Here is a 27,856-nt window from a genome sequence, read left to right on the forward strand (position 1 = left end):
GCGATATGTTTGGTGTTTCCGATCTATGTCGTGTTTTGCTCCGGTGGAGTCATCTTGTTTTCGGCTCCAGTGGAGTCGTGTCGTTTTTTGCTCCGGTGGAGTCATGTAGTTTTCGGCTCCAGTAGAGTGATGTTGTTTTCCGCTCCGGTGAAGTCATGTGGTTTTCGCTCCGGTAGAGTCATCTCGTTTTCGGCTCTAGTGGAGTAATGTTGTTTTCGGCCATCTCGTTTTCAGCGGCTCCGGTGGAGTCATATCGTTTTCGACTCCGGTGGAGAGTCATCTCGTTTTCGACGGCACCGGTGGAGTCATCTCGTTTTCGACGGCTCCGGTGGAGTTATGTCATTTTCGGCTCCGGTAGAGTCATGTCGTTTTCGGCTCAAGTGGAGTCGTATCGTTTTCGGCTCCGGTGGAGTCATGTCGTTTTTTGCTCATGTGGAGAGTCATCTCGTTTTCAACTCCGGTGAAGAGTCATCTCGTTTTCAACTCCGGTGAAGAGCCATCTCGTTTTCGGCTCCGGTAGAGTCATCTCGTTTTCGACTCTGTGGAGTCATCTCGTTTTTTGCTTCGGGGTGGAAAGTCATCTCGTTTCCAGTTTCAATGGAAAGTGAACTATTATTTTTATTTATGTTTTATTTTTTGCGTTTATATTCAAATTTCTTATAAACTCAAGTTGGTTTTATATCTTGTTCATAGATTAGATTACTTAGATTTGATAGGCTCCTTATTTTAATGATAAATAACACAATCTCATTATTTTTCCCCAAAATTTATACCATACACCGTCAGCTCATTCTTTTGTTGATATTAATTTGATTATTATAGGTGTGATTAAATAGACATGACAGCTGGCTCCTTATCACTTGTCTGAGTCATCATTAGTAGGTGATTAATGTCCTTAAGTAACTTCCAACCACACAATTATTGTCTTATAAATAAACCATCCACTTTATTTTATTCCTTAAAATCAATGTTACAAATAACCAATCCTAATCCAAAACTTACATCTGCTTCCCTAATTAATATACTCCCTTCCTACTACTAGTAATTATTTTGTTATTTTCGCCTATTCAACTATATCGTTTTTTAAAAATAAAAATAGTTTTACTTTAATAAAAAAAAAAATGTTCATACACTTAATATAATATTACAAATAATATATTATTTTTGTGTTTATTTTAACATATTTTTCTAAAAATAAATAATATATTATACATATCCATTACTTTTATATTATCTATACAATTTTTTATACATATAAAAAATATTTTTTCAAATTATTTCATAAAATAAACATACCAGTTTTTGAGAAAAAATATATTTTATATGATATTTAAAAAAATATATGTAGATAAATAAAATGACTATATATTTTATATAAAAAAGTAGATATTGTATAAGATATTTGAAAGAAAAATGATAAAAAAAAAACTCAAAAACGAATTCTATAAGTATTTCTTTACATTATTTTGAACTTAAATTTTTTATATGTTATAATAAAATACTTAGAAATTACTACTATAATTTATTTAAAAATAAATAATAAATAAAGAGTGTGTAATTTTTTATTTTCGAGTTTTTTTTTTATTTAAAGTGTAATATTTGGTGAGAAAAACTACAAAATAATTTGTTTTTTTTTAAAAGGAAAAATGCACACTCACTCTAAAAAATATAATATATTACACATATTCATTCAATATGTTCTCTATAAATATTATTAAAAAATATAAATATATATACATATTAATATAATATATACACTATCCATTCATAAAAAGTCAATTATTTAATATAAAATATTATTTTTTATATTATCTTACAAAAAATAAAATAAAAAAATCAATTCATCTGAATCTTATACAATTTTTAATATCTCGTATAAAAATATATCATTTCGAACTATTTCACAAAATAAATACACTATAATTTTTTTTAAACAATAAAATAAAATAGTTAAAATAAAAACACATATAGTAAATAAATAATGCTCCGTTAGTTTTACCATTTTGATGAATTAAAAATCAATCTATCACTTTTTTTTTTTTTTTTCATAATTATGATGTTTTAATATATCAAAAAACAAATATTTCGTGTATTTACTATTTTATATTCTTTACACAAGTTTTCATATTTTATATAAAAAAAAATAATTATTCATATTATCTAACCAAACAAAGACACCCTTAGTCTTTCTATAAGACAATGATATTTATTATTGTGTTTCTTTTGATGAATTTGGAATTTAGTTTTGATTTGGTATGAAAATACCATTTGATGAGATGTTTTGTATTTTTTTGAAAAATGAGAGTGCAAAAAATAAAGTTTAAAAAAAATTTGCTAAAAAATATATCCTTAAATAATAATGGAATATAATATAATATTATTATTTTTATATAATTAAATAATATTGATAGTTTAAATAAATTTAATAAATAATTTAAAATATTTATTTAAATAATTTAATTTTATATCACAATATAAAATATGTAATATGAATATTATTGTATAGAGAATAATTTTTTTTATAATAAATAAATAATACATAAACTAAGTTTTATAAAAAAAAAAGAATTTTAAGTATATATAAAAATATATATTTTTTAAGATGAAATTAAAGTAATTTTTTTTTAAAATAATGTATACTATTTGTTAATTATATTTTAATTTTATAAGCTTATTAAAAATAAAGTATCGTCAATTGATATGAGATAGACATTTTTTAAAAGTATTGTAGGAGTATTATTATTATCTTTCGTCACATTTTAATATTTTTTCATTATGTATATAAATATAAAATAATCGAATATATATAAATATTATATATACATTTTTAAGAAAGCATTTAATATATGTTTTAAATTAACTAGAATAAGAGGGGTTTTAGGTTTAAGAGAATTTTAATTATATGAATATGAGTACAAGAATTTTCATGGCCCAATCCGAATTACCGTTAATTCTCGCAATCCAATGGCGTCACAATCTCGATTAAATTTACAGAATAGAACGAAGATCTCAATCATTAGCAAGAAACCCATCTCCAATCCTAACACGCCACTCTCAAAACCCCCTCAAAGTCTTCTCAATTCTCTGCGCAGTAGGAGGAATCTAAGAAAGTAAAGATCTTTATTGGCAGCGGTGATTGGGTTTCAATTTATCGGAATTCGCTTGGATGGAGGTTCCAACCTCCATCAAAAGCAGATTCGGGAACCCTAATTTTTGAAAAGAAGACCTAAAAAGATAAAAAGAAAAGAGGGGATATGTTTTCTTGGAGTTTTTCGAAGCCCGCCGAGGCGATGTTCTCGCGCTGGGCGATTAAACGTATTTGTAAATTTTTGTTGAAGAAGAAACTAGGGAAGTTTATTCTGGGAGATATCGATCTTAATCAGCTCGATGTTCAGCTCGGCGCTGGCACAATTCAGCTTTCCGATCTTGCTCTAAATGTCGACTATATTAACGATAAGGTAGTTCCGGTATTCCTCAAGTTTCAATTTTTGTTGATAGTTCCTTCCGGTGATCTTAAATTTACTTATTGCTGTGTAGTTAGTTAACTCGAGTATCTTTAGCTTGATTTCAGTTTCTTGCTTGTGAGTTTAATGTAACGTAATTTTTGAAATTTTCTGAACATCTTGAGTCGGGTTCAGTTTTCACCAAACTCTTATTGTGTTTTTTCAGTTGGGAACATCGCCAGTTGTGTTGAAGGAGGGGTCCATAGGATCATTAATGGTAGTTATGCCATGGAAGGAGGGCGGCTGTCGAATTGAGGTGGATGAACTTGAGGTTGTTCTTGGTCCTCGCAGGGTGAAGGTTTCTCAAGATGAATTTGAAAATAGCAGTGATCACACTAGAAACGGTGAAAATAGATTCAGTCATGGTGTTAGAAATCCTGATGGCGACATCCCCAATGTTGCGGCGTCAAATCCCAGTGTTAATGTGCATGAAGGAGTTAAGACCATTGCCAGATTGGTTAAGTGGTTACTGACTAGCTTTTATGTGAAAGTTAATAAATTAATTGTGGCATTTGATCCACTTATGGAAGAAGAAAACGGAAAAGGGTTGGACAAAATCTTGGTGCTTAGGATTAGTGAAGCAGAGTGTGGAGCAAATATTTCTGAGGATGCATCTTCGAGCAACTCTACTTCACCTCATAATTTCCTCGGTTTGAATCGATTAACAAATTATTTGAAATTTCATGGTGCAGTACTTGAATTAATCAATGCAGATGGTCTCAATCTTCAGTCAGTGCCTGAGTCTTGCAGTGAAATGAATTCTGGAGACTGTGTATCTGGTACCACAAGTGTGGTACTTTCTGGAGAAAGAGGAGGATTTTCAGGTAATCTTAGGGCGAGCTTACCTTGGAAAAATGGTTCATTGGACATTCGGAAAGTGGATGCAGATCTTCACATTGAGCCGCTTGAACTGAGACTTCAGCCTAGCACCATCAAATGTTTTATCTCCTTGTGGAACCTATTTAGAGGTATCGGTGATGGTACTGTGGATGCTCACTGTCAAGAACCAACAGAATCTTTGTTAAATGAAAGTGAGTGTATACTTCCCCGAGGCAAGGAGCTATTCCGTAACGAGGGCATTATCACCAATAGCTTGTTTGTGGATAAATATGCTGTTAACAATCCACTATCAGAGTCACACCTTATATCCAATTGGGTGAGCCAAACAGAGAAACCCGAGAAGGAACCAGATTTAGTGGCAAGGTTGGTTTTATTTTACCTAGTATATATATATATATATATATGTATATTTTAAAGTCAGAAATATTAAACATTTTTAAGAGCAGAACAAGCTACGAGCTTATGCACGACCAAATTGAGGACACATTATGGTGGGTGAATAAAATCATCTAATATTTGAATCAACTACAATTTTAACTTTATCTCCCAATTGCAATATTATCAGGTCTAGTTGGCACTTTCTAGATGTCCATCTAATCAGTTGATCAATCACTTGTTTGTCCAATAATTTGAGCCTTTTGTTAGCACACAGTTTGATCTGGGCCAAACCAATTTAGTCATACTTCATTGAGCACAAACAGTTACCGTTTTATTCTAGCTTTTTTCGCAGTATAATGGTTGAAAGCGTTGCTAAAATCTTGCATTACTTACAAAATAATTTCTTATTTTGCAGTGTGGATCACTTTTTTGAGTGTTTTGATGAACTAAGAAATTCACAGTCAGCTTTGGGGAGCAGCGGTATGTGGAACTGGACTTGTTCAGTATTTAGTGCAATTACTGCAGCATCCAACCTTGCTGCTGGATCTTTACACGTCTCCTCAGGTAAGTGCCTTACGGCAGTCTTCAGTTACCTTTTCATTCATGGCTTATTCTCTTTCCCCATCTTTGTTACCTGGTCTGATTGTCGGCAATTACATCAAATCCTCTCATATTTTTTGAGCGTGCTGAACTTTCAATTTATTGTCAAACTTGAGAATAGAGTGAGAGTGTGAGACCAGGATGTGATGATAGTCCTAGAAAATTAATCCAAGATCTTAAGAGTACCTTGATTTTAGGAGCCTATCTAATATAAATTTTCTTTTATATGATTCCTAATCTTTTGCTTATAATCGCGCTCCATGAGCGCTTTCTTGTTTGGAGTGTTGAATTTGTGGCTAACAGAGCTAATAGGAGCGATATATCGTGTGGGAGATATTAGATAACAGTCATAGGAAAAAAACAGGGTTGTGATTGATTTCAAAAGAAAATCTTATCATGTATCCAAGTGTGAAAGTAAGGTCTTGCCATAGAATGAAATAAATTCAAAGAACAACATTTGGAAATAGATTGTTTGTTTAATTGTGTTTTCCCATTTTCATATTATTCAATCTACCAATTTTCCTCAAAAAGTAAAAAAATAAATCCAATGCCAATTTTATACTCAAAACATCATCATATCTAACAACTATTTTTGCCTAGAAAATGTCAAAACCCAATTCAGTCTGTAGAAAAGAACTAGAGGTAGCTAAATCAGAAAACCCATTATTTGATTTCGAATCTTTACAAGATAGAAATATTAAGAACTCTACTCTTAGCATAAAGTCCTATATCAAATAGAGTCCAAATCTAATGCTAACTTCAGTATGCACTATGCAGCCAAACTTAAAAATTTCGTAGCTGTATGAAACACCAGGCAACACTTTATTATATTAAGAATAATGTATGGGAGCAACTGAAAAGTAACTAGAGTGAAATGAGGGCTGTGAAGATCTGATAACTTGCTTCTGGTAGCAACCTCTACCCGGCTTCCTTAGAAATTAGTTTCCTAAATATAAGTTGATGCGCGAAGCAGTCTTATGTGTCACCAACATCAATTGAGTTTTTATATCATATTAATCACTCAATCACATGTAATCTTTGATCTTAGAAATTGTTTCTCTTTCTTCACTGATTGCAGAGCAGCAGCATGTTGAAACCAGCTTCAACATTACCATAGGGAAAGTATCTGTTCTGTTGTTCTTAAATGACGAAGACGAGAAAGAGACCCCTGCAAAGGAGGATGATAATGCCAATAATGATGTTCTAATTCATTGTGTGTGTGCACAGTTTATGGGTCTATTTTTCAATTTCCAGGTAATTACATTTGATTCAAATGATCTTTAGGTATTTTTATGAACATTAAACTTTTGTGTTTACTAAGTTCAAAATCTGCTTCATTTTAATCCACTAGTTAACAGAAATTTATTGCGAGTTCCACAGGTATACCCTCTGGAAATGAGTTTTGAAGGGACTGTTCAACATATTCAATTTGTCGATCACTTCTGTTCAAAAAACGAGTTTATGGAGTGCAGGGTTCACAGACATAGTGACAATTACAAAAGTGAGGTTGCATTCATTGAAAGAATGCAAAATGGTGTTCAAGGTTCTCTGCAGACTTTTCTGAAGAAAATTCCTGGACATATTCACCAGGTTCATGATGCTGGTGATATTTCTCTGAGTATACCTCACATCAATGGATGCTGTCACATGAGTAATGGCCAAGATATTTTTACGAATTATGCCAGTGTGACTTTGCTGAAAACTTCGGGTGTCACTAGGTTTCATGTGAAGGCAGATTCACATCCTTCCACAGGCTCATGTATGGGACCAATATCTTTCTCCTTAGAGCTTCCGCCTTTTGTTTTCTGGGTGAACTTTGATATAATTTCCATGATACTGGAATTACTGAAAGCCATCGCTGATTGTATTGAATTCTCCAATGTGGCAAGTGATTTTCATCTAGTTCCAGAATCTGAAAATGATGGACCTTCACTTGGAGATCATGGAAAAATTTCTCGTCCACAGACAGCCAACTTACCAACCCAAAAAAATCTCAGGGGCAATATATTTGTTTCGAATGCTAGGATAATAACGTGTTTCCCTCTCAAGGCACACAAGGATTTGAGCAGCTATTCTTCTTGCAACCAGTTTATTATTTTTGATTTTGTTTCGCAAGGAATTGCAGGGAAGGGTGTTCGAGCAGCTAAGTTAACACCAAATTCCAGTTCTAAGAATCGGTTTCCTGTGGCTACATCATGCTCCTTGAATATAAAGTTTTATGGCTTCTATCTCTTCTCTGTCAATTCAGCTTTCCCCCAGAAGATTGATGGAAGTGAAACCAGAAATAGGCAGGAGGCTAGCTTTTCTGTTAACAAGATTGCTTCTATAGTGAGTAAAACTGATGATTTGGCTGTGGTTAGTATGTTTAGGCAGGAAGGTCATGCTACTGGTCCTTGGATAGCAAGGAAAGCCAAGCTTTTAGCTTCATCTGGGAACAGGAGTGAAGATCACGTTTTAGGAAAAGGCTGTGCTTTTGCTTCTGTAACAACTGTGAAAGACAGTAAAGATTTGGATTCTCACACCAGACAAGATATACTGTCAAGCTCTGCTTTTTTGTTACATGGTCAATTGCCTGCTCTCACAATCAATGCAGACAAATCTCAGTTTGACAACATATGTGACCTCCTAAATCAAGTGTCTGAGCATTTCTCAGGCGTTTCTGAATCGGTGACAACTGAGAAGGAACATACAGCTTCTCAGGCATCAATTCTAATGGAATTTGATTCTATGGCAGTTTCCATTACACTTGATCCAGTAGACGATGTTAAGTGCTCTATGCGCTCAGAACTTCCTGGGTCTTGGCACAGCCTAACACTTGCAGTTGACAAGTTTGAGCTACTTTCTGTATCTAATATTGGTGGAATAAGGAATGCTAATTTCCTATGGGTGGCCCATGGTCAGGGAAGATTGTGGGGTTCTATTACTGAAGGTTTAAGTCAGGAGTTTCTTTTGATATCATGCAGTGCCTTGGCAGTGGGTCGTGGGAATGGGGAAGGTTCAAATGTTCTATCTTCTAAGCAGGCAGGTTCTGACATTATAAACATGTGGGATCCTGAGAGCAATCATAATTATTCTTCAATTATTGTAAAATGTGCCACCATTGTGGCTGTAGGAGGTCGCTTGGATTGGTTCAGTGAAATGATTTCCTTTTTCACTCTAGCATCTTCAGAGTCTAAAGATGCAGGTGAGAAGAGTATGGGCAAGACCAGTGGATCTTCCTTCGTTCTTAATTTGGTGGATGTTGGCTTGAGTTATGAGCCACACTTGAAGAAATTGGCAGCTAACCAAGATTTAAATCTCAAGCATCCTGATTTGAGTAGCCATGAAAAAGATGAGGTCAATTTTGCTTGTCTGTTAGCTGCTTCGTCTGCAAAACTTTCAAATACAGCCTTGGATGATAACTCAAAAAGAGAGTACAAAATTAGGCTGCAAGATCTAGGTTTGCTTGTATGCAAAGTGACTGAATCTAAGGTGGATGGTTTTGATTATAGTGTAAAATATCTTAGAAAGATTGGATATGTGAAAGTTGCTGAAGAGGCGAATGTCGAAGCACTTTTGAGGATGAAATCAGACGATGACCTTGCATGGGAATTAGAATGTCAAGAGTCTCACATCATGTTAACTACTTGCCATGATACAACCTTTGGATTAATTAGATTGGCATCCCAACTTCAAAGTCTTCTTGCTCCTGATATGCATGACTATATTGTGCACTTGGAGAATAGATGGAACAATGTGCAGCAGGTGCACGAGAATAAAGATGAGGGGATGCTAGGGAGTGAGATTTCCGACTCACTTTCTAAGAAGGTTTCAAGTTCAGATAAGAAATCTTATTCTGGCAATTTGATGGATGAAATACATGAAGACATGTTTCAGCTGGATGGAAATTCCGATGGCCATGCCAAACTATATAAATCAAAATCTGCTATATTGGCCAGCAATAGTTCTCTTGTGGCTAGCAGTGCTTCATCATTGGAAGAAAAGGCGCCATCGTTCATAGAAGAGTATTTCTTGTCAGATCTTCGTCCCCTCTCAGACCTTGCTTTGAAAAGCCACTCTTCTGATGTTCTTGGCTACTGGAATGGTGGTGTTGGAGATACAAGAACTGATAATAGTGGTTGGTATGCAGGTTCTTCATTGAGAATATTTGAAAATCATACTTCCAAAGTGGAGCAGACTAATGCATTGAAACCTACAGAAAGTAAGGCTTCTATTAATTCCACGGAGCATAATGATGCTGTGAGAGCTGAGGGTCGCATAATGCTTAAGAATATGAATGTCATTTGGAGAATGCATGGTGGTTCGGATTGGTCCAACTCTCAGAGTACTTGTGCGGCATCTGGCATGAATCGTGGGAGGGATACGGCCTTCTGTTTGGAGCTTGCATTATCTGGAATTGATATTTCCTATGAGGTCTATCCGGAGGGTAACATATCTGCATCTAAGCTTTCACTTGTTATACAGGATTTCTACGTGAATGACAGGAGTAATGGTGCTCCCTGGAGGCTGGTATTGCTCAATTATATGAACTTAAGTACCATATTGTTCTTTCTTATGTTATTTTCTGATATACAGTTTTTTTCATTTTAAGGTTCTTGGATATTATAAATCTAAAAAGCATCCAAGAAATTTATTGTCAAAAGCATTGAAGTTAAATTTAGAAGCTGTGAGACCAGATCCTGCTCTTCGTATAGAAGAAAATAGGTATGCTTCTCCTTTTTCTCTTTTATGGTTTTACCTCTATGTTGGTAGTATGGTATTCTTTCAAATCTTGGGCATGTGTAAGTCAGATCTGGATGTTTGATATTTGCTAAATCTCTACTTTGTAATTGATTATGGCGAATCAGTTCTGGCAATCAATTTTCTCATCCTATTTGACTGTAGAGTTGTGGACATATAATATCAGATGTTGATACCTCTTGTTACCAACTGGGATTGTTGGTTGGATCTCTCACCTTTTGTTAACTTCCCAAAACCAAATGATGGTGGGCGTGAGGATTACGTCGACTTTATATTCAAGAAATATCTGTCTGAGCTGCAATCCCTGATTTTTGGGGATAGACACAGCCTTCTATCTTCTCATTTTGAAGCCACCTCTTGAATTTTTCATCGATCTTGCCTCTATATTACTTTATCATAAACATTGCTCATACCATCTATAGATTTTGCAGTCAAGGAAATTGTGTTCACTTAAACTGACATCTTCTCCCCCTAGTTGTTTCCAAAATGGCTGATGTAACAGTTGTACATCTATCTTTGTTTTAACTTGCAACATCATAATTCATAATGATACATTTCTTTTTCCAATTCTCTCTTATTCTTATTGTATTTCCTCTCCAGGTTGCGAGTTTCTTTACTTCCTATCCGCTTACATCTTCATCAAAGCCAACTTGATTTTCTCATCAGCTTCTTTGGAGGAGAAAGGTCGTCAGCAGACCCCTCCTCCAGCTCCTCATTGGATTCGAGTAAATCAGGAGAGTTACTTGAGAAGTGTGAGAGTCTACGAGGTTGTTCCATCAGTGAAGAGGCATTCCTTACATACTTCCAGGAAAGTTTTGAGTCACTTTTAAAGACCATCTAATTTGAATCATGGTAGATAACCATGTGAACACTTGAATTGTTTTTTTGTGTGAGGTGGTGGATATATTATAACTAGTACTGACCCCTTTATAACCTGTGTTGCGGTATTTATGTTGCGTTGCCAAATATTTCTTGGTTTTCAATAATTTTTTTAAACTAACAAGGATTTTCATGCTATGCATACTTAATTCACACCACTTCATCTTTCTTTGCTTTTATACAGAAATTCGAGGTGTGGCCTATGCTGATTCGAGTTGATTATATTCCTTGCCGTGTTGACTTAACTGCACTTAGGGATGGCAAGTATGTTGAACTTGTTAACTTGGTGCCCTGGAAGGTAATTTTCTGGTTTTTTGCTGACTCAGCCTGATTGCTTCGACAATGCTTTGTGCTAATGTTTCATATTAGTTGAGTAAGAACTGGATATGCTTATCGTCCAACAGCCATATCTGATATACCACAGGCTAAGTGTTAATTGGGTGTGAACAGTACTTTGTGATTTATTCTTGAAATTTATATTGTATACCAATGTAGGGTGTGGAGCTACAACTAAAACATGTGCAAGGAGTTGGTCACTATGGCTGGAGCAGTGTCTGTGAAGCAATATTTGGGGAGTGGTTGGAAGACATTTCTCATAACCAGGTTCTGTTAAAGCTTAATATGACTATGTTCTGCTTTCTTTTTGGTTTTGGTAGTCATGACTTATGATTGCATCGACGCTGACAAGTTGAATGTTATATATAGATCCATAAACTGTTGAAAGGTCTTCCTCCCATTAAGTCACTGGTTTCTGTTGGTTCTGGAGCTGCAAAGTTGGTGTCACTGCCTGTGAAGAGCTATAGAAAGGATCATAGGTTACTCAAAGGAATGCAAAGAGGTAAAGTAAACTATCATAGCAGACATGACTCTTCAATTTATAGCTTATTGGAAGCATGAAATTCTCTGCTTGGTTTGTGTTTTCTTTCATTCTGTTACTCAGATTAGTAAACATGTAGAATTTCTTATTCCTACTCTAATGTTATAATTATTGAGTACAAATGTATTATTGCTGTGAATGCATACTTTTCGGGATATTTTGTGCTTAGTCTACCCCTCCGCCCTTTTCATTTTGGTCTATTTTCGGGTGACATGATTTTATTTTATTTTTGTTTATGATCCTACAAGTATAGGCATTGGACAACTTCTTGTGAAAACTTTCTGATTATGAATTGTTGCACTAGGTACTTTTGCATTTCTTAGAAGTATTTCACTTGAAGCCATTGGCCTCGGAGTGCATTTGGCAGCAGGAGCCCATAATATCCTCCTACAGGCAGAGTATATTCTTGCAAGCATTCCACCTTCTGTACCATGGCTGGTAGAAAGCAGAGTGGCTACAAATGTAAGATCAAATCAACCCAATGATGCCCAAGAAGGAATTCAACAGGTTATATCCTAATTTCTTTTACTAAATCTTCGCTACAGTTATCTTGTGCAATTTTTATTTTTTATTTTTCCCTAAATATTTAATCTTCACCATTCATTTGTGACATTCGGAAAAGCAATATTTCTTCTCCTGAACTAATTAGTTTGGATAAGAATAATGCAGTAGATGACGAATATGCTCTTCCCAGCACCAGCAATTTGTCTACCATTCTTTTGATCTAAATTGTGGTTGCTGAATGCTGACAGGCTTACCAAAGCATTAGTGATGGTATAGGCAAATCTGCTTCAACCTTGATACAAACACCGATGAAAAGATATCAGCGCGGTGCTGGTATGGGGTCTGCTTTGGCCACAGCAGTGAAGTCTGCTCCAGCTGCAGCACTGGCCCCTGCTTCTGCTACTGCACGTGCATTGCATTGTGCTCTTCTTGGCTTCAGGAACAGGTCCAGAATCCCTTTTGAGTGTGATCTTTTGTTTATACTTCTCTACTGCATATAGAGCAATATCACAACAGTTTTTGTATGACAGCCTTGACCCTGATCGGAAAAATGAGTCTTTGGAAAAATACTTGGGCAGAAGTCCAACTAAAAATATCTCAGAGTAGGCATGAACTTAATCGAGGGACGACATTTATTTGCCTTTGCTGCTGCTGAAGAACGAGGTAATGGTCAGAAGCCGGGTCCCAGTTGTATCAGGGGCTATTGAATTCACCCTAGCAACTGAGGAGTGCGGATCATTGCCAAGCTTTGCATCAGTTTTAGGTAAAAACTGCCCTGCAAGTTACTTTCTGTAACTCACACATGTCCTATTTGTTTTTATTTTTGCTTTGGTCTGGGTACAAGGATAATTATATAGAAAGAAAAAGCAAGTATGGTGAAAAGTGAACCACTGTGAATAACAAAATGCCATTAGATATTGGGTTGAGTTTTCACTATTTAGATTTTGATCATGTTGCTGAAACATGTTTCCAGGTGTATAGATTATGTACGGATGGGGTGCCCATTAAAGAAAATGCTTCTGTGGTCAGAAATGAGATCCAGTGGATGCTGTACATATATATATTATATATATGTATATATTGGATTATATTGTAAATTCTTTTCAACACATCAATCCCATGGCTGGGAGGGGCCTTCTGTTGGCATCATTAGGCCCTATTGGAATCTAACTATGCTTGATTATCCTACATTGGTTTCATTTATGGGGTGTTGGTTTTTAACTTTGTCTAAATGTAAATATGATTGATTGACATGATACTCATTTTGCTATAGATGTATATGATTGATTTAAAGATTGTTTTGTTCCTAGGTGTCTATCTATCTATCCATCTTTAATTGTAAAGGTAATGAAAAGTTGTCTCAGGAGAACCACACAAAATGGTGGAATATCTTCTTGACACACTGAATCATAAGAACCCCATTAACACATACAAATTATTACACGGAAACAGTTGATCTACAGCCATTTTGTACATGTAGAAAACCCAAGGGAACAAACAATGAGCATCATCATACATAATTAGGGGATTTAAGAGATCAAAATCAAGAACTTCAGCTTTTTATCTTTACACTAAAACAAACCTCACAATTATGACTTCTCTAACATCACCTGAAGCATTAAGAATTCCCTGTTACACAAACCAATTCAACATCAAAACATACACTCATACTACTTTAGATCAACTCATGAAACTGCAATGGCCTCTCACCTTTAAAGCTTGCAGCACAAACACTTTCCTGACTACTGATTTCACTGCTCTTAGTATCACATTTCTTAGGGACAAAAAATGGTGATCTCTTAATCCCCAATCTCTCCTTCCAGCTGCTCATCCCTTTCCCGATTCTTGCACTGTCGATGTCATCATCGTCATCTTCTCCTGCAAGGAGCTCCTCCTTGAGGGTAGTGATTCTTGTGCAGTTCTCCCTCAAGGGAAGCATCTTCCCCTTAAAGAAAACCTCATCAGCAGAGATCATGCTGTAGGTAGGCACAGTGAATGCAAAATCCGATGACACGGGGGCTTCCCTGTATCCATTCTCGAGCTTAATTGCCTGCTGAGGATCACCAAAATCACTGGAGAATGATATTCTTGGACTCATGGTGCTGTACAGCCCCTGATGCTGTTGTTCATTGTTGAACATATTTAGACATGCCATCGACAGTTGTATGTTGTTGTCAAGAACAGAGCTAAGACAAAGATGAGGGTAGAGGCTTCTTTTTTTTCCTTTTTTGTTTGTTTGCTTTCTTGTGTGTGTTTTTGGGGACCTACTGTTGGAGCTTCACATGCAATTTGAGAACCCCTTTTATATAGGGAGGGTGGATGCCTCATGTGCACATAGGATTTTTTTAGTCCTTTTTTTTTGTGTGGAAATTTGAGGGTTTTGCTTGATTTCTGGAATAGTTTTGTGTTCATTTGACCAGCTCAATTATTGAATTTTTTTGAACCCAAGAAAGTGGATATATAATAATAATAGTAACACTAATAATCTTGATCAGATCTATATATCATGCTGAATCATGCAGAGTTGTGTCCACTAATAGTTTTTAATTTCACTTCTTCTTCTCTCTCTCTCTCCTTTGTTATTTTTTTGATATTCTTTCAATGCTTTTTATCACTCCATATTGCAACTTAGTTCCAAATAATTCACAGACATGTTGTAATCTTAAAGCAATGTGTTGTGAAGACTGGAGGCTTCAGAAATCAAGGAACACACACACACACTATACATATATATATTTATATTGAATCTTCAGGCAGTCAATAGATTTGGATACAAGCAAAACTGTGTGCAATTAAATACATTCACACTGTTAAATATAATTGTCAATCACTGTTGCAAGAACAACTCATAACTCCTCTATAATCACAATAAACTTAATTATAACATGGGGATTGTTTATTTAAATGATTATAGAGAGTTTTTAATCACAAGATTATTCACTGTCTCTACTGACTTACAGTCAAAGAATGATCCAATATATGATCAATGTACAATGCACCGAGACAAAATCAAGACGGCGGTCAAATAAACTAAAATGGTGGAATATAACCATCCACATGGACAGCAGAAAAGAAGTGCTAATTTGATTGTTTAATCAATCTACTTTAGGTTTCCAAAGACTTCATTAAATCTATCCATTGGAAGGCTTTGTTTATGTTGGAATTAACTATCAATTTAGCCTAACTTCAAAAGTTGAAAGTGAGTGAGTGTTTGTTTTAGAGTGATGGCCAAATTGGCACTGCTAAACTCATTCTCTCCCACATGTGCATATATATATTATATGTTTATATGTACTGCCATTGATTACTCACTCAGGTTTCTTCAGGGCTCAAATATTGAATTTATATACTCTCTGGTATATATGTTTCTATTTTCTTCAAGACAATATGGGTTAATCTTGCTCATCAAAGGGGTGGGTGAGAAGTGAGTATGAGATTCCAACATTTTTATTTCTATATATATACAACTTCTTACTACTATACTATATTCACTCTCCATTGCATTTCTAAAATGCATCTTGAAAGCTGTCTTTTCATCCAAAATCCACCATTTTCCTCAATTTCTGTAATTCTTGGTTGTTTATTATTATTATTCTTGTTATGGTTGTTGTTGTTTTGTATTCTAGTGTAGTGTATATATAATTAATAGATATGCATATGCATATCCATAATGGCAGTGTGCAATGCTGGCTGTCATGTAGGTGGTTTTTGATTTGTCCAAAGACCAAAGATTCATTGATTTATTGGTCAATGCCAATTTTTTGCTTCTACTGACAGCAAAGTGTCTGTGTGTGTGATTATTTGAATAATGTCTCCATCATCCACCCGTCCGATCTTTCTCATTAATTTATGTATCTCTCTGCAACATAAAACAATCCAGATTAATTATATATATATATATATATATATGCAACTGGGTCTCTGTTGATTACTCAAATTTATTGCCAAATCTTCTGAAAATCTTCACCATTCATGTAACCAAGCATGCAGCCTGCAGAGCTGATAGATAGTCCTTATCTATAAAAAATTAATACTGTGTCGAAACGGTGTCGTTTTGACAAGAGTTGAAACGGCGTCGTTCTGATGTTCTCAATGTGACTGATTTTGATTTAATTTACGAATAATTTATATTTGAATTTTGGGCCGCCAATTGGGCTTCAGTGTTGACCCAGGGATTCCAAACCCGAACCCGAATATAGAATGGATCACCCACTAGATGACCCGGTTAGATCATCAGCGAAATGCCCAGGAGGATATTGCTGTAATTAGGGTTTATCAACAGCGGGAGGTTTTGCAGCTTCGTCTTCGCAGCAAGAAATATGGCGTCGCCTCTGTCCTCAATTCTGCGGGGTCGATTCTCCTTCATCGCTGTTTCATCTGTTGGCAAGGTACGCCGTTCACTACTCGTCATTTCAGTTCCCAAATCGCATGCTGGAAACCTCTCTGTGTTCCCGACAAGGGCACTCTCGACCTCCGCAATACCCGATGATGTCCAGAGGTCAAATCAACAACCTTCGAATCGTTCGTACAATTTCAACCAGAGCCATGAGGATCAGTGGAGTCCGCAGAACAATGATTTCGGAAACCACCCCAGTAATCGCAGAAATGGTAATTACTCTAATCAGGGTTACAATAATAGATATTCCAACAGTGCAGGAAATCAAGGTTTCACAAATCAAGGAACTTTGAATCCAGGAGGACCAAACCCTAGCTCGAATGTTCCCAATCAGGGGTTTCGGCAGAACCAGAATTACGCCCCGCCGAGTGGAAACACGAACAATTGGGGCACCAATCCAAATCAAGTGTACGGTCAAAACCCTACTCCAAATTTGAACAGAAATTTTCCATCCCCAGGAGGATTTCAGAACCAGACCTATCAGCAGAGCCGGAATTTCCCCGACGGGGGTGTGAATCAGTGGAATAATCAAGGGCAAAATCGAGGGCCGCCCCCTTTCGTAAATAATCAGGCTCAGAATCGAGGGTCTGTTATGAGCGACGCTGGGCAGCCTCCTTTTTCAAACAATCAGGCTCAAAATCGAGGGCCTGTTAGGGGTGATGCTGGAGCACCTGAGATTGTTGATTTACTGAGTTTGTGCCGGGAGGGTAAGGTTAAGGAAGTTATTGAACACTTGGACAAGGGTGCTCGTGCGGATGCTGAGTGTTTCAGCTTGCTTTTTCACTTGTGTGGGAAATCCAAGAAATTTGAGGATGCTAAAAAAGTGCACGACTACTTCTTGAGGTCGAGTTTCAGGAGTGATCTTGAGTTAACCAATAAGGTGCTTGACATGTACTCAAAGTGTGGAAGTATGACAGATGCACGGCGAGTGTTTGATCACATGGCTGATAGGAATATGGATTCTTGGCACTTGATGATAAATGGATATGCAGCCAATGGGCTGGGTGACGATGGGTTGGCATTGTTTGAGCAGATGAGGAAGTTTGGGATAACCCCGAATGGGCAAACTTTTCTAGCTGTTTTTGATGCTTGTGCTAGTGCTGATGCAATTGAAGAGGCGTTTATACATTTTGAATCGATGAAAGTTGATTTTGGGATATCTCCCGGGATTGAACATTATTTGGGACTCTTAGGTGTCTTTGGGAAGCTGGGACATCTTACTGAGGCTGAGGCATATATCAAAGATCTTCCATTTGAACCAACGGCAGATGTTTGGGAAGCCTTGATGAACTATGCTCGTATACATGGAGATATTGATCTTGAAGATCATGCTGAAGAACTGATGGTCAGTCTTGATCCTTCAAAGGCAATTGTAAATAAGATTCCAACTCCTCCACCAAAGAAGCAGTCTGCGATCAACATGCTTGTAGGGAGAAACAGGATACTGGAGTTCCGTAACCTTACGCTCTACAAGGACGACGAAAAGTTAAGGGCTGCCAAGAAAGAGCAAGCTTATGTGCCTGACACAAGATACGTTCTTCACGATATTGATCAAGAGGCAAAGGAGCAGGCGTTGCTATACCATAGTGAGCGCCTTGCCATTGCTTATGGTCTCATTAGTACTCCGGCAAGGACACCCCTGCGTATCATCAAGAATCTACGTGTTTGTGGGGATTGTCACAATGCAATCAAGATCATGTCCAGAATTGTTGGGAGAGAATTAATTGTCAGAGATAACAAACGTTTTCATCATTTCAAGGATGGCAAATGCTCCTGTAATGACTACTGGTAAGTTCCTTATGCTCAGCCTGTGGCATATGGTGTTACGGCATCTCTTAGATGAATGGGAACATGTTTCTTTGTTGATTGGATGTTCTTTAGATAGCCACAAATTCTAATATAGATCTCATTCAATCATTTTGGAGATAGTAACGTTTTTGTGGACCTTGAAATCCATGAAGTTTTATCTCTTAATGTGTAAGGTGTGATCACTGTAGGTTTGTTCTAAGTATATGATATTTGCTGTTGAACAATGTTTATTTTGCTGCTATTATTGCAAATATATCTGTGAATAGTTTGTAATTTCTTTTCCCATAAAGATCTGTTGAGGTATTTAATTATTTAACCGATCGTGTCTGATCTGTAGCTCGTAGTAGTCACATTTTTCCTCATCATTAAAGCTGCGGCAAATAAATGAAATTTCTTTGTACGAACGTTATGAAGCTTGCTTTATATAAACAGATGCACATACAGAATAGAAGAAAGCCTCTTTGTAGAATGTTATATAAACATATTCCCATATTTATAAAAATGAAGGCCATATTTGCCTAATATAAATGTACTTTGATGTATCTCTCCCTTTGTGTCCTTTTCTCCGTAATCCCAACTCGATTAAAACAATCTTCCAAGCCACCATAGTTAATTTCTCATGCTCTTCATTGCCCCTTCCATCACCACTTCCTCCTCACTGTTTTTCAGATCCTAATTCACAGAACACTATATCTGTTAGACAATCTGGCCAAGCCCGATTCACCATTTAGAACTATAATGCAGAATGTAAATATTGAATGCATACCGAAAGTCAAGGCCTTGTTTCTTTGACAATGTCTCTGGGATAACACCATCTAATTTGTTGTTCTGCAGATTTCTGTAGATCAAAAAGCAGCCTGTTAATAAATACCTTGACATTACAGAATAACTATCTACTGAAGAAAAAACTGTCAGCTTTAGAAACATACACTTCTTTAAGTCTTGGCAGGTCTCCCAATGAACTAGGAATTGGTCCTTCAAATTGATTATTCTCCAAATGCCTTTCCCCACCAAAACAAATTTAAAAACCCCATTAAATAGAGTCAAGAAAACTGCTAAATCTGTACAGTTTATAATTAATTTAATACTACAGAGAGCCCTGAAAACTTACAGAGTTATTAAAGACTTTAGTGCTCCCAAATCAGGTACATTCCCTGTAAGCTTGTTGTTCCCAAGCAACCTGATATTCAATTTTTGTGATTATGGGAAATACAAAATATGTAATTTGAATTTGTGGAAATGAATAGTTGCTTACAAATGCCTGAGGCCAGTTAAGTGGGCAATATTTGGGTCCAGTGTTCCAGACATTCCAAAGCCTGTCAGGTTCCTTCATTCATTTATATAATAGAACATACTGTGAAAACCCCATTTTTGAATGATCTGACATGATCAAAGACCATGTCTGAAGTTAATTGTAGGTTGTAGCAAGAACAAGAACTAAGAATTACAGTGCCACAATTCTGCTTGGGACTTTCTTTGAGCATGAAACCCCTGTCCAGGCATTCCCTTTTGGTAGGCATGGATCTCCTGTCCAATCCTCAGGCACCTTGTTCAGTCCTTTCCTGAATTCCTCCAATGCCACCACTGTAATAAATTTATAGAAGATCAATTGTAATAGGTGTTAGACAAAAGGACTGTGTGTGTATATATATGGCAAAATTGTTTATAATTCGTGTGTGGTTCGGAAAGTTCCACCATTCTCTTATGAGTTAAAAATTGCATGAAATTCTATCATGTTTTTTAAGAAGAGGATTTTGTGTAATATTTTCAAAAGGAAGGGAATTCTGTCTAATGTTGTATAAAACATGAGGGGTTTCTATTTATATATATATATTGGTGCATATGTTTGTATGTCTGTTTTTATGTAGGAATGTACCATCTCTGGTTATGGTCTTTCCTCCAAGAGGCACAATCTGCAGGACTTCGCCAGCGCTGATCACCGGCCCGACAGGTGAGTCCTTTTCAGGAACCATTGTTATCTCAGTCTGTCCAGAAAGTGGCCACGGCGCCCCCACCACACTCTGCCCAGCCGTCGAGATGTTGAGACTCTGGAAGAATTTCCATCCGTTCATATAGATGTCGAAGACTCTCCAACTATCCGGGCTCGGGGCTCGAGTGTCCTGGAAGTACAGCATCATGTAATAATGCGCGCTAGGCAACGGAAATGCTGGCCAGTTCAACGTCAAATTCTGGCCTTTACTCGCCATGGCTGCTGATGCAAAGACCTTCTCCGGCGGAACATTCCAGAATGTCGAAACAGTCGCGTTCGATTTGCTCTCTTCGGCAGGATTATTGCCCTTCATAGGCTGCCAGTACCGGTTGAAAGGGTCATCGGGGAAACCAACAATGTCAGCTTCCGATCCGAAGCTGTTCCTCGCGACGGTGACCAACAGATTCTCCTTAAAGTTGGTCGAGTTGTAAATCGAGTCGAGCAGATGGTGGACTTCGATGGAGGAGATGAAGGGGCTGGTGCCGGTAGGTGTGTGCTGATTTCTCGCGAGGCAGACGGAGAGAATCTTGTTGTGGGCGACGACGACAGCCTCGTAGTAAGACGATCCGCCGCCGGCGAAGTCGTCGGTCGTGTTGACGATGCCAAATTTGGTGCCGTCGATGATTTGATCGAATACTGGCGGCTGTTTCCCGCCGTCGAATCCGCCGTAGAAGTATATCGTCTTGACGAGGTACTTGGCTTCCTTGATGACGGGGAAGCTGAAGCAGTGCTTCGAGGCGTCTGCATTGGGGAAGAAGCGGAGGGTTCTCAGCCTCGGCCAGACGTCGGGGCTGTTGGTTAAGGTTGTCTTGTTGCCGGTGGTTATGAAAGCGTCGTCGGGGATGTATTTGAGACCGCCCTCTTCGACGATGTTGTTGGAGCCGCAGCTTATGAGGTAATCTGCATTGAAGAAAATGGTTAGTTAGGAAGATGGTATGTGGTAATGATGCAAATGTTGGGAGGTGGTGGTTTGATTACCTGTAGGCGGCGCCGGATTGGCGATGGCGGAGATAGGGATGGAGAGGAGGCAGAGGAGGAAGAGGGCGGCGGACATGGCGGTGGTGGAAGATTCTGGCGAGGGGGGAGGGAGAAACAGAGGGAGGGAGAGCGAAATGGTGGGATTGGAAAGAATTGCATAAGGAGGACGTGAATTTAGGAAGATGGAATGGCTGGTCATGCTTTAAACCAGAAGGCCAACGATGAGGCAGTATCATAATTAATCTAATAATTTACTTGATATTAATTTTTGTAAAATAGTACAGTATGTATATATAACTAATTAATTTGTAGAAACTAACAATAAGGCGCCTGTAGCTCAGTGGATAGAGCGTCTGTTTCCTAAGCAGAAAGTCGTAGGTTCGACCCCTACCTGGCGCGATTAGTTTTGGTTTTTGTTTTTATTTTGGGACGAATAAATTAACAAAATACTTGCAAAAGATAACTAGTATTCACCAATACAGTATAAAAACGCTGTCCCAGAAAACTCACCAATACAGTATAAAGGAAAAACGCTGGCCCGACCCGACACCAGAAAACTGCTATTAACAACTTATTACAAATGAGAAGAGGCAAAATATCCACACAGAACAACACACTAACACTAAAACAAACTGAATGATGGTGAAGCAAGAGGTAGAACAAACAATCATCAATCACCTCTTGCCACCAGACATGCTGAAGGATGTGACTTTCTGGGGGGTCGCCACGACCAACGGGGCCTCGGGGGAGTTGGTCCTGGCTTGCGCAAATTTTTCGTGCATAAACCTACTCTCGATTATGGATTCATCCTTCAACACAATTTTGTAGCAGTAGCAGCTCTTGAGCCCTTGTTGATTCTGGTAGCAGTGATGCGCGCTGTTCTTCACTTGATGGAAGTTCCATATTACGCTGAACTTCCCCACCGTCGCCACCAGATGCTTTTCTTGTTTCCCACTTTCAGTAACCTGATCAGATCAAACAAGTAAACATATCAACTAAGCTTCATAACTAATCCCAACTCGGAAAAGAAATAATTGCATAATAAACTTAATGCACCTACTCTAAAATATCACAACAATTTGTAATGAAAAGCTTCATAACTAATCCCAACTCGGAAAAAAGATAATTGCATAATAAACTTGTCACAACAATTACTTAATGTAATGCTTCATAACTACCCCCAACTCGGAAAAAAGATAATTGCATAATAAACTTATCACAACAATTTGTAATGTAGTGCTTCATAACTAATCCCAACTCGGAAAAAAGATAATTGCATAATATACATATCACAACAATTAGTAATGCAATGCTTCATAACTAATCACAACTCAAAAGAAAGATAATTGCATAACAAACTTAGCTTAAATGATCAAACTACATTCAACTCAAAGGTGCAATCAATGAGAGCAAGAATGAGATCATGATTATAGGAATTAATTATATATAGCACAAGAAATTAAAAGCATAAGTCAACTTACCCAAGAGAAATGGCCAGCATGCAACTTGTTGTCAGCCCCAGCAAGATGTGCATCCACAGGAGTGAGCTTTAGTAATCTTGGGGCCGGAATTTTGTTCCCCATCCGGCCGGAAAAACCAGTCTTAGTTTTACCATCCTTATCAGTGAACAAAGTGCATATTAAGATCAGGTAGGTGTCGGTGGTGCCCAACACCCACTTCCCATCGTATGTAACATCAACAGATGTAATGGGAGAACCAAGCCCCGGGAAAGCAGTTTTTGCCTGCCTCATCGAAGTCCTCGAATACAATCTTATCTTCCCGTCCAGCGATCCCACAACTATAGAACCATCCCCTGCAGTAGCAAAGCATTGGAAATTCGTCCCTCTCGAGAATTGGTGACCTTGAGTCCAATGCAAGACGGGCGAGCTCGCATTGGCTAGCTTCTGAACCATTCCCTTCCTGTCCCGCATATCCCACTGGCATAACCTATTGTTATCCAACCCCAAGAAAGTCGACTCCGAAGGGTCCAACTGCGACCCCTTTGCATCACTTGTGATGTCCTTCATTGTGATATCAGTACCATCCTTTTCAAATTTCCATTGTGTCACAATCTTCCCGGTCTCAATGTCCAACTGGTGAAGCCCCGTCGAGAGCCCGACCCCATCCTTTGAGGGACTCATGAGCATCATGTTGGTCTCGCCTCTCATCAGAAGGCCCTTCTTGGGTGTCCCGGATGTCCCTGCACCACCCGACCCTGGCTTTCGGTCATCAAACTTCACATAAACACCCTTCCCATGGATCCCATGGCTAAAGTTCTTCACAACCTGAACTCCAGAATCACTAACCAAGAAACTATTATCCAATGCTCCTAAAGCCAAGCTCTGTATCCCCCCACCTGTCGCCGCCTCCTCGAATTCCTCCAACAAGTCCTGCCTCTCCCTCTCTGGAAACTCCATTGGCTTCTTCTGTGGACTCTTCCACAAGCCCTCATCTGCATCCTCCCACATGGAGTCATCTGATTCCTCTGGCTTAGCCCAGCCAAGAAACTCTTTACCATAAACTCTCACTTTGTTTTCCTCTGTAGGTTTCATTCCATAAACATTCTCAAACAAACAGTCCTGAAATCTAGAAACAAATCCCCTGTACTCCTCATCTTCGTAAAACTTCAATGCCCAAACTCCACGGTCTACAAAATCAACCCTCTTCTGATCCCCAAAAAATTTCATCTGCATATCCGTGGAAACCCTAGCCTTGATCTTCTTCCCCACTTTCATAACCCAAAATCCTTCACCGCTGCGCAATTCATCACCATCATACTCTTCCTCGTCGTCTTCAATCTTCAATTTCTTAACGAATTTGTAAGTGCAGAGCTTCTCCGAAACCACCCATTTTGCCTTCGGCGTATTACCGCCTATATGTAGGTACAGCTTAACAGCGTTCCTCTGATCAGCGCTAGGTTTCTTAATCGAATTCGGAGAGGCTTTCGAGTATTTGAGCTTTAAATCCTGTAACCTCGAATCAACTTCGTCTAGGGTTTTTGAACTCACCTGAGCACCACCATCCTCCGCGTCAACATAATTATCCGAATCCTGCTCTTCCTTTTCCTCCTCCTCCTCCTCCGAATAATCCGAATCCGAAAGCTCCAATCCTTCGCGACTTTGTGAACCTCCCATGGTGATGGTGGCAGCGACTCAAAACTGCAATTGACCGAGAACTCCTTCCCAATCAAAATTCGTAGGCGGCGCTGCTACACCCCTAATTAATCAAGATTCCTTCCTATAAAAAATCCACAGGAAATCGAAACTTTCACGCGCACAGAGAGGAATTGAGACGTCAAATATCGCAAACCATGAGATGTAGAGAGAAATCGGAGGGTGCAAAACGTCAGGAGCGTCGGTTGGAGCACTACATGTATACATTATATATGGTTATCGGCGCCATTTAGACTTAGCGTAGATCTGACGACGACACGTGTAAACATTTTTCTTGGTAACGAAGGAAAGAATATTTCCAATGTTGCTAATGTGTTTGTGGAGAAGTCGCGTTTTCCCCGCATACAAATCGTGTTAATAAAACTCACCGCTTAGGGAGGAAAGATGACTTCAATTTTTCTTAATTTAAAGTTTATTTTTATGATTTTGGTAGGTTTAACTTCAAAATATTCATTTTTTATTTAAAAAAAAAATAATCATATTCTAATACAAAAATATACACTCTTCGTCCCATAATTAAATATTTATTTACTTTTTTTTAGAAATATTATTATTATATTTAAATGTAGTAGAAATAACTAAAATAATCTTATTAGTACACGGTAATGATATTTTTGTAATATATTGTAAATTATAAGAGTATTTATAATGTTAAATAAAAAAAAATTGATATTTTCTTATGGGATGAAATAAAATAGAAAAATAAATATTTTATTACGAGACAAATAGAGTATTCAGTTTACTAACTAATAAAATATTACTATTTTTTTTAGTTTACTACAAAAGTCCAAAAAAATCTCATTGAATTTGGACGAAAGGACTATCAAATTAAAGTACCATGAATACCATACCCCAAAAACTATTGAAAATGTCCAAATTTTGGTACATTAAAATTTTTATATTTTGATATATATTGAAAATACCGAATACTATTAATTGTTTTCAAACAAATAGTATTAGAAATAATACTACATTCGTCCGGTTCTGAAAGTCTCGTTTACTTTTTGAGTGTTGATATTTTAATATTAATTATTATATCAAAACATAGTATAAATTAAGAAAAAATTGCAAAAATATTTCAATTAGTGTCTTATAATACTAATAGAATGACATTTGTAAAAAAATTTTATACAAATATAAAAAATATTTTTAATATTAAATACAATAACGCACAATATAAATGACCTTATAAGCAGACGAACGGATGGAATATAAATTAATTTTCAAACAAGTATAGCCTAATTTATTTTATAGTTTACTAATTATCACTTCTTCTATTTTAATTAAAAGTATTACTAATACTATCTTTGTTTGTTGTACTAACAAATAGTTATTTTATATTATTGTAAAAAATAATGGTGCATTAATATTAAAATATATATTTTTTACACAATATTATTCTATATACAATTAATTTATCCATAAAATACAAAAACAAAAATATTAAAATAATTTATACATTTTCATTAATCAATAAAATATTACTCTTTTTGTCAATAGCTAAATTTTTCATTTACTTTTTGCAGGTTAATTTTTAAATATTAAATATTATATTAAACATAATATCAATTAAAAAAAAATAACAAAAATATTTTTATTAATACTTTATAATACTGCTGTTGTTTGTTAATACATATTGTTCTCAAATTCAACATTGTTAATGAACTATTGTCTTATGCTAATATATTTTACTCCTATCTATCAACATCTTATTCCTTTTGTTACCTGATAAATAATTTTATTATTCATATTTTAATAAATAATAAATAATTTATTACTGTTTTTCTAGTTATTTTAATATTTTTTTGTCACATTTTTTTTTGTATATAATACATTACTTTACCTTTTATCTATCATATCTTTTATTTAAATACTTATTAGTATTCTTTTTAAGTCAATGTATCAAGTTTAGACAATAATTTTGGATTTTTAATACTATTTTAATTTTTCAATAATATGGTATTGTTATTTCTTTTGAAAAATAAAAAATAAATCAATTTTTGTTGTTATCAGTTAACCATTACGTCAACTCAATTATGCCACGTCAATAATTTTTATTAATTTTTAAACGGTGGATCAAAATTAATTGAAATTAATTATAATAAAACTAAAATTTATGAATTTTTTGTATTTATACCAAAATTGATATATTTTAATTATATTTAAATCAAAATTAATTTGTTCTCTCACAAAATATAACGTCAATACTTATTTTTAATTATTTTCAAAATTTTCTAAAACCTTGATCATCTTCAAAATTCTAATTAACAAACGGAGTATTTATAGTACTCCATATTAAATTAACTTATATTTTCTGTTTTTATCCGTCACTTATTAAAGCAACGTAACTGCTATCTAAATAAACTGCCTAAATCCTGCGGACATTCGAGGGGTTTCCAGAATCTTCGTCGTTAGAACCCATCATCATCGAATCCCAGAACTCCTTATCGCCGTTGCTCCCTGACCCAATTTCCGGCGCGGCGGCGCCGGGGCCGGAGGAGGTGGCTCCGGTGTAATCGGAGAACGCAAAATTGAGCTTCGCCCGAGGGCCGCGGAACTCGATTGCTTTCCGGTCGTAGGCTCGGGCGGCGTCCTCGGCGGTCTCGAAAGTTCCGAGCCACACACGCGCCGCCTTGCGGGGGTCGCGAATCTCCGCCGCCCACTTCCCCCACGGCCGCCGCCGCACGCCTCTGTAATTCTTCTGCTGCTTCTTCTTCTTCTTCTTCATTATTCCGTCGTCGAAAAAACTGCACCCCAAACAGTCCTTCATAATCATTCCGCAGGAGGGGCAGGTCGTATCCGTGCTGTCGAAAACCGCCGGAAAAAACGCAGAGCCGTCGACGGCGGCGGCGTTTTCCGTTTGGGAAATGACGGCCGTCAGGGCGTCCACCATGATCGACTCCTCCTGCTCTCTGGTCATCTGCGGCGGCGATGGAAGTGCCGCCATTGGGAAACCGCCGGCGCCGGCGCCGCCGTGGGTGGTTGTCTTGTTTGACCTATTCATGTCTGAGTTGGGATAAAGTTTCCGGCTGACTTTATCTTGCCGGGGAATGGATATTATTAGGGTTGGTTGTTGGGAAGGAATTTGAAAATTGAAGAGAATGTTAATGGCAGGGCAGATGCCAGCTGGGACAGTGGAATTCAAAATTATGGATATATATACGTTACGCGCACACACTTTGGACACGT

General features: G+C 37.1%; 6 protein-coding genes and 1 non-coding gene across 8 annotated transcripts; 3 read left to right on the plus strand and 4 right to left on the minus strand.

The window, feature by feature from the left end:
* Nucleotides 1-2,999: 2,999 nt before the first annotated feature.
* Nucleotides 3,000-13,625, plus strand: LOC127262050 (autophagy-related protein 2). 2 transcript variants are annotated; one of them, XM_051290551.1, is made up of 14 exons: nt 3,003-3,458; nt 3,670-4,706; nt 5,137-5,285; nt 6,400-6,575; nt 6,702-9,830; nt 9,913-10,025; nt 10,662-10,866; nt 11,122-11,238; nt 11,436-11,543; nt 11,646-11,778; nt 12,122-12,324; nt 12,570-12,766; nt 12,852-13,084; nt 13,295-13,625. In XM_051290551.1, exons 1-13 carry the CDS (start codon nt 3,255-3,257, stop codon nt 12,925-12,927), a joined length of 5,847 nt encoding a protein of 1,948 aa, XP_051146508.1. In that variant the 5' UTR covers nt 3,003-3,254; the 3' UTR covers nt 12,928-13,084; nt 13,295-13,625. The 2 variants fall into 2 exon arrangements, with proteins under 2 accessions (XP_051146509.1, XP_051146508.1); XM_051290552.1 differs by lacking the exons at nt 11,436-11,543; nt 11,646-11,778; nt 12,122-12,324; ... (1 more) ...; nt 12,852-13,084; nt 13,295-13,625 and having other exon boundaries at nt 3,000-3,458; nt 10,662-10,913; nt 11,125-11,236.
* A 103-nt stretch (nt 13,626-13,728) lies between these two features.
* Nucleotides 13,729-14,610, minus strand: LOC127262466 (uncharacterized). The gene is made up of 2 exons (XM_051291157.1): nt 14,032-14,610; nt 13,729-13,950 (listed from the first exon to the last, which is right to left on the minus strand). The coding sequence occupies exons 1-2, from the start codon at nt 14,474-14,476 to the stop codon at nt 13,940-13,942; spliced, it is 456 nt and encodes a 151-aa protein (XP_051147114.1). The 5' UTR covers nt 14,477-14,610; the 3' UTR covers nt 13,729-13,939.
* Nucleotides 14,611-16,558: 1,948 nt separating this feature from the next.
* LOC127262035 (pentatricopeptide repeat-containing protein At2g15690, mitochondrial) lies at nt 16,559-18,752 on the plus strand. Its single transcript, XM_051290523.1, has 2 exons — nt 16,559-16,929; nt 17,017-18,752. Exons 1-2 carry the CDS (start codon nt 16,641-16,643, stop codon nt 18,507-18,509), a joined length of 1,782 nt encoding a protein of 593 aa, XP_051146480.1. The 5' UTR covers nt 16,559-16,640; the 3' UTR covers nt 18,510-18,752.
* A 133-nt stretch (nt 18,753-18,885) lies between these two features.
* LOC127262036 (probable LRR receptor-like serine/threonine-protein kinase At1g67720) lies at nt 18,886-21,836 on the minus strand. The gene is made up of 8 exons (XM_051290524.1): nt 21,495-21,836; nt 20,403-21,416; nt 19,975-20,110; nt 19,782-19,853; nt 19,638-19,706; nt 19,456-19,527; nt 19,293-19,364; nt 18,886-19,198 (listed from the first exon to the last, which is right to left on the minus strand). The coding sequence occupies exons 1-8, from the start codon at nt 21,691-21,693 to the stop codon at nt 19,192-19,194; spliced, it is 1,641 nt and encodes a 546-aa protein (XP_051146481.1). The 5' UTR covers nt 21,694-21,836; the 3' UTR covers nt 18,886-19,191.
* Nucleotides 21,821-21,893, plus strand: TRNAR-CCU (transfer RNA arginine (anticodon CCU)). Its single transcript has one exon. It is a non-coding gene; the product is annotated as a tRNA-Arg (tRNA).
* Nucleotides 21,894-21,944: 51 nt separating this feature from the next.
* On the minus strand, nt 21,945-24,864 carry LOC127262034 (protein CYPRO4). Its single transcript, XM_051290522.1, has 2 exons — nt 22,976-24,864; nt 21,945-22,459 (listed from the first exon to the last, which is right to left on the minus strand). The coding sequence occupies exons 1-2, from the start codon at nt 24,626-24,628 to the stop codon at nt 22,169-22,171; spliced, it is 1,944 nt and encodes a 647-aa protein (XP_051146479.1). The 5' UTR covers nt 24,629-24,864; the 3' UTR covers nt 21,945-22,168.
* A 1,992-nt stretch (nt 24,865-26,856) lies between these two features.
* On the minus strand, nt 26,857-27,817 carry LOC127262522 (ethylene-responsive transcription factor ERF109-like). Its single transcript, XM_051291236.1, has one exon. It carries the CDS (start codon nt 27,669-27,671, stop codon nt 27,036-27,038), a length of 636 nt encoding a protein of 211 aa, XP_051147193.1. The 5' UTR covers nt 27,672-27,817; the 3' UTR covers nt 26,857-27,035.
* Nucleotides 27,818-27,856: the final 39 nt, after the last annotated feature.

This window comes from Andrographis paniculata, unplaced genomic scaffold (genome assembly GCF_009805555.1).
Source record: "Andrographis paniculata isolate CXL003 unplaced genomic scaffold, ASM980555v1 Contig65END, whole genome shotgun sequence".
NCBI classification, from domain to species: Eukaryota; Viridiplantae; Streptophyta; class Magnoliopsida; order Lamiales; family Acanthaceae; genus Andrographis; species Andrographis paniculata.

Excerpts from the sequence above, each read along its gene's own strand:
- LOC127262050 (XM_051290551.1), top strand. The coding sequence starts at position 3,255 with ATGTTTTCTTGGAGTTTTTCGAAGCCCGCCGAGGCGATGTTCTCGCGC. Across the intron at positions 3,459-3,669 it reads TCGACTATATTAACGATAAG|TTGGGAACATCGCCAGTTGT; the intron begins GTAGTTCCGGTA and ends GTGTTTTTTCAG. Across the intron at positions 12,767-12,851 it reads CTTCTTGGCTTCAGGAACAG|CCTTGACCCTGATCGGAAAA; the intron begins GTCCAGAATCCC and ends TTTGTATGACAG.
- LOC127262466 (XM_051291157.1), bottom strand. The coding sequence starts at position 14,476 with ATGGCATGTCTAAATATGTTCAACAATGAACAACAGCATCAGGGGCTG.
- LOC127262035 (XM_051290523.1), top strand. The coding sequence starts at position 16,641 with ATGGCGTCGCCTCTGTCCTCAATTCTGCGGGGTCGATTCTCCTTCATC. Across the intron at positions 16,930-17,016 it reads CCCCAGTAATCGCAGAAATG|GAGGACCAAACCCTAGCTCG; the intron begins GTAATTACTCTA and ends CTTTGAATCCAG.
- LOC127262036 (XM_051290524.1), bottom strand. The coding sequence starts at position 21,693 with ATGACCAGCCATTCCATCTTCCTAAATTCACGTCCTCCTTATGCAATT. Across the intron at positions 20,111-20,402 it reads AAAGACCATAACCAGAGATG|TGGTGGCATTGGAGGAATTC; the intron begins GTACATTCCTAC and ends AATTTATTACAG. Across the intron at positions 19,528-19,637 it reads CTAAAGTCTTTAATAACTCT|GCATTTGGAGAATAATCAAT; the intron begins GTAAGTTTTCAG and ends TGGTGGGGAAAG.
- LOC127262034 (XM_051290522.1), bottom strand. The coding sequence starts at position 24,628 with ATGGGAGGTTCACAAAGTCGCGAAGGATTGGAGCTTTCGGATTCGGAT. Across the intron at positions 22,460-22,975 it reads ATGCTGGCCATTTCTCTTGG|GTTACTGAAAGTGGGAAACA; the intron begins GTAAGTTGACTT and ends TGATCTGATCAG.
- LOC127262522 (XM_051291236.1), bottom strand. The coding sequence starts at position 27,671 with ATGAATAGGTCAAACAAGACAACCACCCACGGCGGCGCCGGCGCCGGC.